At 54.3% G+C, this 9,224-nt stretch overlaps 1 protein-coding gene across 2 annotated transcripts; it reads left to right on the forward strand.

The window, feature by feature from the left end:
* The first annotated feature begins 1,687 nt into the window (after positions 1 to 1,687).
* PIGV (phosphatidylinositol glycan anchor biosynthesis class V) lies at positions 1,688 to 8,965 on the forward strand. 2 transcript variants are annotated; one of them, XM_074926311.1, is made up of 6 exons: positions 1,688 to 1,753; positions 2,305 to 2,504; positions 5,152 to 5,306; positions 6,629 to 7,231; positions 7,346 to 7,786; positions 8,603 to 8,965. In XM_074926311.1, exons 3-6 carry the CDS (start codon positions 5,220 to 5,222, stop codon positions 8,906 to 8,908), a joined length of 1,437 nt encoding a protein of 478 aa, XP_074782412.1. In that variant the 5' UTR covers positions 1,688 to 1,753; positions 2,305 to 2,504; positions 5,152 to 5,219; the 3' UTR covers positions 8,909 to 8,965. The 2 variants fall into 2 exon arrangements, with proteins under 2 accessions (XP_074782412.1, XP_074782411.1); XM_074926310.1 differs by having other exon boundaries at positions 6,629 to 7,786.
* Positions 8,966 to 9,224: the final 259 nt, after the last annotated feature.

Here is a 9,224-nt window from a genome sequence, read left to right on the forward strand (position 1 = left end):
TAAGAATTCTGCTGGACTTTGCCATTCTGTGACAATGTTACTGATTTAAACCCAAGTTCTGTGATGATTTAGTTCTGTATTCCAGGAGCTTTGTTTAGTCTGATTAAATTAACGTGAAAGTTTTACTTCTAAACAGAAAGGACCTCAGCAGCAAGGCTGAAGAAAGGAACATTGAGCAGATTTTGTACAGCCTCTGTGTTAATGTTATGGTGAATTTAATCATAAGTGAATGCTACATTTGGGAGGGGAAGAATAGTCACAGGTGGTACTTACTACCCATTTTACCAGTATTTATACTACCAGTTGATCTGGGGGGAGTAATTCCACTCCCTTAGCACTTGCGTGCACGCAGATGCATACACCTCTTACACTTGTAAAATAGTTAAAAGAAAAAAAATGTAGATGAGAAATTAGGAAAATGAGAACAAGCGATGTTCACAGTTTGTAATTAGAGACTATTTTGAGAGCCACACCTGATCTCAAACTCAACTTGGCTGCCCAGAATGCAAATCCTCGATGCTTTGACCTGATTTGTACCCAAAGCTTTCAATTTCTGTAGGCATTCCTTAGAACGCCTCTCTCTGACCCCAACCACTCTGCTGCTTCTCGTTTTTGCCAGCAAAGGCAAAAGCTTGACTTGTTCCCAAGCCAGAGCCCTGGTTAAAACCACTCAGGGAGTCTCCCTTAAAGACTCTTGTTGGCAATGATGGTTTCTCTTTCATTCCTGCAGTAGATAATGGTCAGGCCCCTACCACGGCACGTCGGTTTTAAGCACAAAGAGTCGCTGCCCGCGGCACACGGGGCCACGAGGTGGTTTAAGCCCAGTGTGAGCTTGGTTTAGGGCAAAAGCAAAATCTGATGCCTCCCTCATCACGTGGACGAGATCTTGAGGGAAACCTGCCCACCCTCTTGTAATAGTAAGTAATTAATATAATAACATACACTTATTACCAGGCTATTGTTATGCGATGTTGCTTAATGTGTTTTGGCAAGAGACTTAAACTTTTAAGCCGTGCCCTTGCTGCAGCCGCCGTGCGGCTTCGTCTGAGGTTTGTGTTGGTGCATCTCCAGGAGTAACACCTCGCGCTCGGCCAGGGCTGCGGGCTGGCACTGCCTGGCGCAGAGGAGGGCGGTCGCTGCTCCCCTCCTGCCATCCCCTCAGCTGCAGCCGGACCCTCCTTGTCCCCTCCAGCCCTGCCCGGCTGGTGCCTGCCCCGGGGTGAGTGTCCAGGAGGATCCAGGGCTGAGGAAGGCCCCGGGCGCTGCTGTGGGAGCTGCCAGGCCTGTGCCCACCGGCCATCTGCCCCTCTGCGGAGGAAGGAAATTTAAGTTTGCGACTCAAGAGAACATCTTCCCCTCGCGTGGGCGCTGCACCGATACCCGATTTTTTTCAGGTCGATTTGATGCTCCCTCACCTTGTGAGAAGAGAGGGGGGGGCTGGGGGCTGCCCTGCGGCCTGTGCGGAGCGAAGTGCCCCAACAAGGCTCCTCACCGCCCGCTCCCCTCGGCCGGGGGGTCCCGAGCGGCGGGAAGGGGCCGGGCTGCCCGCGGAGGCCATGAGCGCCGCCGCCCGCCCTTAACAAAGATGGCGCCCCCCGACACCCCCACACCCCCCCTCCTGCTCCCCGCCGTCACGTGGCGCGGGGCCCGGCGGCGCGCGCAGCCCCGGAAGAGGCGCGACCGGAAGCGGGGGGGCGGGGCCGTGGTGACGGCGGGACGGAGCCGGCGCGGGAGCCGCGCGCCGGGCGCTCAGGTGGGGGAGGGGCGGGGCCGCGCGCGCGCCGCGGGGGAGAGGGGCGGGGGCTGCCCCTCCCCCCCCCCTTCCCCCCCCACCCCCTTTTTATTTTTTATTTTATTTTTTTTTATTTTTCCTTTTTCCATCGCCCTCTCTGACCCCCCCGAGGGCCCGGGCCCGGGGCCGTGGCCCTGCGCGGTCCCGGCGGCAGGAGCCCCGCAGGGGCCCGGGGGGGCCGTCCCGCGGCGGGGGGCAGCGCGTCCCGCGGTTAAAGCTGCTCCCGGCGAGGCGGGGGCCGGGCCGGCCTTTGGGCTTCGGCGTTCACTTTCCCGCCAGCCCTTCGGCCGGGCCTCGCCGCCAATCGCGGACATAAAGAGAGCGCGTTCCTTCGGCCGGGCCCGGGGCCTCTGCTCCGCCCGGCCCGGGGCCGGTGGCAGCGGCGGGGCCTGCCCGGGGTGAGCCCTTGCCGTGCCTCCGACCCGGGCTGGCCCCGCCCGGCCTTGCCTATCGCCCCGTTAATAAACACACAAGCGATCACTGGCCCTAATCTTGAAAACATCCCTGTTCAGCGCTTCAACCGCCGCCGAACCTCCGCAGGAGTCCCGGCAGATTGTCAGCCCGTCTTCTCTCCGCAGTGAGGGGAAACCAACCATCTCTGCCTTTCGCTTCTGTCCCCTGTCCCTGGGCTTCGAGCCCGGCCACGAGGAGCAGCGGGAGTCCCCAGCGTCTCCCCGGGAGCTGGCGGCTGCGCGTTTCAGAGCGGGGTTGGGTACGTTGCTGCGTGCGATGGCGAAGGTGAACACCCGCAGGGAGCGGCCGCGGCGCGTTCTCGGGGCTTGGCTCCTTGCGGTGTGCTCAGACCCGAACGCTGAGCTCCAGCCTCGTCCGTGGCCTCGAGCCGAGCCGTCAGGTTGCGTTGGGATCCAGCGCGGGGTTTGTTCACGCGCCTGAGCTGGTGCGAAAGGTGCAAAGGGTCGCAGCGTGCCCCTTGCCGTTCAGACACCAGCGAAGTGGTGCTGGGGCTGCAGCCGCTGGGCAGGAGTGAGAGCGGCTGCGAGGTCGAGAGCTCCCAGGCCCACAGAGACAGCTCTAGGCAAACAGGATTTCCAAAATCGGATCCTATTTCTTTGGCATCCTGCTTAGAACAGGTTTTTAAATATGCCTGGAGAATCTCCTGACTCTTAACAGCAGGTTGGAGAAGTACCCAGAGGTGCCCAAACCGTCACTCTCCGAGTGTTCCCGGGATGCTGGAGCCGGTTTCCCGATAAAATCCCGTTCCAGGGCCCAGAGCCGGTCGCCGGGTGTGGGGAGGGAGGAGAAGCCTTTGTGGCGAGGACCTGCTGCCACCGGGTGGAAACCGCTCTCCACTGCATCTTCACAGTCCTCGCCGGAATCGTATTTTCATTTACATGATAATTTACCCAGCGTCTATTTTATTTGCGTTCACGTCCTTTTTTAGCACGGTTTCCAGAGCCAGCAAAAGGCAGTTCTTATCTGAGAGCAAAGGGAAGCACAGAACACGGAAAGAAACACATCTTTAATTAAAACTTTGCATCTTTTCCTACTGAAATATTTTTAACCCGCTTCTGCCTTTTTGTCTCCTTTTTCCGTTGGTGCAGGTGCTCTTTCACGTGGCACTTTTTGGGGTAGAGACATTCCTGCTCTGACACCGTGTTCCCTACCAGAACGGTGCTTGTGGGCTGCAGCTTTTTGTAGACTTTGCTGCTTCCAGTTACACAAGGTGTGCTGCGTCGTGACAGGAACAGGCTTTTTAAAGCTGTTTGCTTTGAGCCTTCTTGGCACATTCATCCGAGGCTTTTTCTCTGCTTTTTAAAAAATATTTAAAGTGCTGGGACAATTTTTGCCGCTGTGCATTAATAGGATTTGCAGCTGTGAATGCGTTTTAATAGAATTTACAGCTGGGCTGAAGTATCCCCTCTCTTAAAATAACATTGCAGCTTCGTGATTCAGGAGAATGTGCCTCCCACTAGTTGCTTTGTCTGTAGCTGTGAATGCTCTGGAGCAAGAAGAGAATATAAGCAAACCCAAAACTTTTGTATGTGGCTAAATAGGAAGCATAATCCTGTGGTTAGGGACTGGAACTATAAATGAGCGTATTTGGATTTTGTTTTTTGCTTTGCTGAGGATTGCTTTCTGCTCTCTCATGCAGTTTTTAACATGCCAGTTTGTTTGGGTTTTTTTCTCCATCAGTGAAATGGTAATAGGAAAAACCTCAGCGTGTTTTTAGATCATTGAGCAATCGGTTTGGGGATCTTTATGTTTTGTGAGGCGCTGGATCAGAAAGGTGGCAGGTGGGAAATAGTGCAGGATGTGGTGTCACAGGAACCTGGCGAGATCTGTGGGTCTTCTGTTTCTCAAACTGAAAAGCAGTTGGTGCCTGGGGAACCAACGGAAGAACTGTGTTATCTTAAAAAGCTCCATAACAGATACTGCCTGCCTTTCGTGGCTCTGGGCCAGCAGTTTTCATGGCTGGTACCACAACATCAATCCAAAATACACAGAAGAGAAAGCAGTGAGACTCCACAAAGCGGTTTAAATCTCGCAGGTGAGGTTTGCAGGGAAGAGAGGTGGACGAGAGCCACCTTAGCTTATGCAATTTGCCTGACAGGCAGATGTCCTCACTCTGGAGACCAGGACCTTTGCCAAAATGCTGGAAAATCGCAGGTGGCGAGGGTGGAGTGGTGAGAGTGTCACGTCCTGGAGACTCTGCCTCTGATCGGTGGAAGGGCTGGGGGGAAGCCTGCGTGGCTGAGGAGGCACCTTAGCCTTGCCCTGATGCTCCGTGCGGGGTCGGTGCCGCGGAGGCAGCAGAATAAAGCTGTTCTCAGCTTCCCAGGGGCAAACGCAGGGCAGAGAGCTGGAGAGAGGAGGGAGCGTGCCTGGCAGAGCCTGGCCGGCCCCGAGCCCTCGTCAGCAAACTGCTTACACGGGCGTTGCGCTCAGAATCCACATTTTAATTCTGTCTCTATTCAAAAAAAAAAAAAGTTTTTAAATCCCATTCAGCTCATTGGAACTTGAATGCGTGTGTAGATGCTTGGTGGAGTCCTGTCTTGAGCTGCTGGTGTTTCTGCTGAGGCAGCCACGGAGGAGGCCGGTGAGCCTGTCTGCTTCTGGTATTTACAAGAAAGAAATGGGCTGAGAATACATGTTCTAGTCTCTCTCCCTCTGCATCCTGGCCAAGGTTAAGAAGTCAGGGATATATTTTTGAATAGGAACAATATCAGAGAGGTCTTCTGTGTCATCTCCCAGATCCGTGATCTTTTTCGTGACTTCCTTGTTCATAGAGATTTGCAGCCCTTTGAAGTGCCTGATAGTAAATAAAAGCGCATAATTTACAAACGTGGCCAAAGCCAGAAATACCTTTCTGTGTCTGTCCTCTCTGTTTATGAATTCAGATATCCAAAACCAGAGAGATAATTTCCAGGGACGTCAGTGACCTACTGAAGCAACTTTGGAGCTCAGAATGGAGCTGATCAGCAGGCAAGACCCCCACCTCCGAGAGGTCCTGTGGTTTGGGGTGCGCTGCAGAGCCCTGACGCTTCTGCTGCAGGTGAGTCTCCTGGTCCTGAGCCAAAGGTGCTGCAACGCCCGGCACAGGCTGCTCCGGGGCTGCTCCCTTCGCCGCTGCCTCCTTCTGCTTAGCTGGGAAATCACCTTCTCCTTTGGAGAACCAGCAGACCAGCTGCATCCAGGGAGGCGGGTTGCTGTTAAGTAGAATTACATGAGTTTCCTTGCAGCTTACTCTGTTTTCATGCCACTGTTGTGAGCGTGGAGGGGCTGAGGTCTCTGTTTATCCACAGAAAAGGACAATAAACTCCTCCTGCACCTTCCTCCCGGGTCTCATTTCCAGAGATGTTCTCTGAGCCTGGGGGAGCTTGCTTACTCACTCCATCCTACCTGTGCGTACCGAGACAGCCAGCAGAGTCTGTCTGGAGCCACGGCCCTCCTGAAACAAAACTGGCCTGAGAAAGCTCTTCAGCAGCAGGCCACCAGCCAGCTGGCACGTTGTGGCAGCCCCGGCCACCGCTGGCTAGGGCTGAGTGGAATCATCAGCTGAGATGAAAGACTCCGTATTACAAATGCCAGAGGCCTGGTTAGACCAGATGTAGTGCTTCATGGTAAAAGAGCAGCTTTGTAGGTCTTTTAGTCCCAATTTGTTCAGTGTGGCCTTTTGTCTTTTCTCTGCCAACGCTGAATTCAGTGAGGGGGACTCATCCTATGCTGTGTGTAGTTAAGCTACAAAACTGACCAGGTTTTTTAGGGTTTTTTAAACATATTGTAATTTGGAATGACATTACAATGCCCTGAGTTGCATACTTCATGAGCATTCTGGGGTTTTTTCTACCCTTTTAAAATGTGGTCAGCACCACAACCTCCTGCTCTCTCCAGAAAGTGAATCCCTTAATTCGTGCCGAGCTGCAGAGGCAATAGAGACCTAAAGATTAGAGAGGAGGCCTGGCAATCAGCTGCTATCCTCTGAATCAGTTTGCTCTGGGAATATCTGTTTCTCTAGTTTCTCCTCTCCCTTGGAGGTTATCTGGGACAACAATGCCAGCCTGAGCAGAGCAGGAGGCATAGCAGAGGCGCCCGGCGTGAGCATACGCAGCTCGGTGTGCCGGCGCGTGGGGCTGAGCAGCTTTCCCAGTCCAGTTCCGTGGGGATTTGTGCTGGATATTGTTCCAGAGCCTTTATTCAGCTCAGGATTGCGTTTGCACCTTTTCACAGCCTTACAGGCGTCCTTGCTGCAAAGCCCCTCAGCCTGGCTTCTGTGCTGCTCTGAAACCCTGGAGATTGACCAAACTCCTGCTCGGTGCTCTGGGTAGGGTGCGAAAGGCTGTCTGCCAAGCTTCAATCCTCTCCTTTTTTTTCCAGGCTCTATTTAACCTCCTGCTCCCAGATCACGCCGCAGACGCCTTCTCTCCCCCTCGCCTGCCCGAGCCTGGCCTGTGGGACCCGCTCTTGGAGCGGCTGCTGGGCGGCCTCTCGCGCTGGGATGCCGAGCACTTCCTCTTCATCGCCGAGCGGGGTTACCTGTACGAGCACAACTGCGCCTTCCTCCCGCTGTACCCCCTGAGCCTGCGCGCCGCGGCCGAGGGCGCTCTGTGGCCCTTGCAGCCGCTGCTGTGCTTGCGGAGCCGCCTCCTGCTCTCGGCCGTGCTTCTTAATTCTCTCTTTTCCATCCTGGCAGCCGCTGCCCTGTACAAGCTGGGCTGCGTCGTGCTGCAGCGTCGCGGGGTGGCTTTCCTTGCTGCCCTTCTCTTTTCCGTCAGCCCTGCCAACGTATTTATGGCAGCTGCTTACTCGGAGAGCGTGTTTGCCTTCCTGGTGTTCAGTGCCATGTGGCAACTGGAGAAGGGGCAGAGCTGGCTGGGTGGACTGCTCTTCTCCCTCGCTTCTGGGGCACGTGCCAACGGGCTTATTAATGCTGGCTTCCTTCTCTACGCTCGCGGTAAATGCTTTGCCCTCCAGCTCCAGGTGGGTTCGGGATCACTAAGGAAGCTCCCTCCATTGTGGAAGCAACTCCTTAGCGTGACATCTTCAGCGGTTCTGATGTGTGCTGGGATATTTCTACCTTTTGCTTTATTTCAGTATTATGCCTACGTGAGGTTTTGTGGTCCTGGCGCTGGCCTGGAGCAGACTGTTCCCAGGCCTCTGCTGCAGCTGGCCCTGGACAAGGGCTATCGGCTGGCGGGCAGGAATGGGGTTAAACCCCCTTGGTGCTCCTGGCGATTCCCTGTGGTCTATTCCTATATTCAAGACGCTTACTGGAATGTGGGTTTTCTAAGGTATTTTGAGCTCAGACAGATACCAAATTTCTTGCTTGCTTTGCCTGTCACATTTCTGGGCTTGTGGGCTGCCTGGACCTACCTCATTGCAAACCCCCGGCACTGCCTAACTCTTGGTCTAGAGAGAAGAAAGAGTGAAGAAGAGGGTAAACCAGAAGCTGGATTTTGCTGCCCCGCTGTCTTCGTCTATGTGGTCCATGCCACGGTCTCGCTGGTGGTGGGATTCTTCTGCATGCACGTGCAGGTAGGACCTTCACAGCAGCACACAGGAGTGGTTTCTGAAGGGGAATGTCCCGTGGTGGCCCAGGCAGTGACCGTCACCACCCGAAGCTGTCCCAGCTGCAGGGTGGCACAGGCCAATGCAAACCAAAAGCGTTTGCCTTTCCTCTTTCCACAGAGTTTCCAAAGCCAGTTAGTTCCCCTGTTCAGCTGGAGAGTTCCCAAAGAGTGCTGGCCAGGTGCTCGGTGTGGTGAGGACACCGGGACGGGGTTGGGTTACCTTTGATGTGTGCTTAAGGCCAGGCTTGCCAGGCCCTGCTAACCAGCTGTTGGGGAACAAGGATCCTGGGTCATTAGCATGTTGGGCTGAGCTTAACAGATGACAAAAGATCCAAAGCCCGTCGCCAGTCCCTATCCTAAGCCATTAGAAGGTCTTTTCAGAACACAGAGAGCGGCACTAAAGGTTGGGGTTTCCAGTGAAAAAATGATCAAAGAGTGAGATCCAAATCCCCCCTGAAGCCGCTGCCCCTGCGCAGCTCCTGAGCTGGGTGGTGACAAGGATTTCAGCGGGATGGTGACAATTAGTTACTGTGCTTGTCCAAAACCTGGGGACTGCTTGACTGCTTACACAAATGTCGTAATAAATAAAGCAGGTTGAGCTGAGAGGTGTTTCATTTCAGTGTAATAAATCCTGGCACCCTGAATGGAGGCTGTATTTCAGGCCCCTTTATCAGCAGACCGTTTGAGGCAATAGATGTTTCCTTCCGCGCCTCAGGATCGGGGTTGGTCACAGTCAAAAACCTGCAATTTATATGATTTTTGCTCTGCCTGTCGCCTCCAGGTGCTGACCCGGTTCCTTGGCTCCTGCTCTCCCATCCTGTACTGGTTCTCTGCTCACCTCCTTCAGGAATACGAACCTTTACTCTGGAGCGAGGGGACTGATAACCAAACCACTGCATCTCGCTCCAAGAAGTCACTTCTAGATAAATCTGGTTCCAGCGGGAAAGGGATGTTGGAAAACCCCCTTGTGAGGCTGCTGATCAACTTTAGATTAATTACCCCCCTCAGCAAGTGCATTCTTGGATTCTTCTTGTCTTACTGGCTGCTGGGACTGATTCTGCACTGCAACTTCTTGCCGTGGACATAGTGAGGGTCTGGATGGGTACAGATGGGGCGTGGGGTAGAAGCACTGGTCTGAATTGAAGCTCAGTTTTTCTAAAAAACCTGACGTATTTGTAGTGATGCTGTGGTCTCCGTTACAAAAGTGTTACTCCTCAGTTACTACATCTGTACAGGCAGCACCCTGCCCGTCTCTGCGGTTGTTACTGACAGCCAAAATTCCTGTAAGCCACCAGAGACAGGGAATGCATCTCAGTTTCTCCATCTCCTGGGGGGAGTACTGCCACCGAGCAGGTGTTTACAGCCAGGATCTCGGGAAACCTCTGGGCAGCGTCCCTCGAGGC

The sequence above is a fragment of the Athene noctua genome, chromosome 24 (genome assembly GCF_965140245.1).
Source record: "Athene noctua chromosome 24, bAthNoc1.hap1.1, whole genome shotgun sequence".
In the NCBI taxonomy this organism is placed as follows: domain Eukaryota; kingdom Metazoa; phylum Chordata; class Aves; order Strigiformes; family Strigidae; genus Athene; species Athene noctua.

Coding starts and splice junctions, on each gene's coding strand:
- PIGV (XM_074926310.1), top strand. CDS start 5,220: ATGGAGCTGATCAGCAGGCAAGACCCCCACCTCCGAGAGGTCCTGTGG. Junction 5,307..6,628: donor CCCTGACGCTTCTGCTGCAG/GTGAGTCTCCTG, acceptor TTTTTTTTCCAG/GCTCTATTTAACCTCCTGCT. Junction 7,787..8,602: donor TCTTCTGCATGCACGTGCAG/GTAGGACCTTCA, acceptor TGTCGCCTCCAG/GTGCTGACCCGGTTCCTTGG.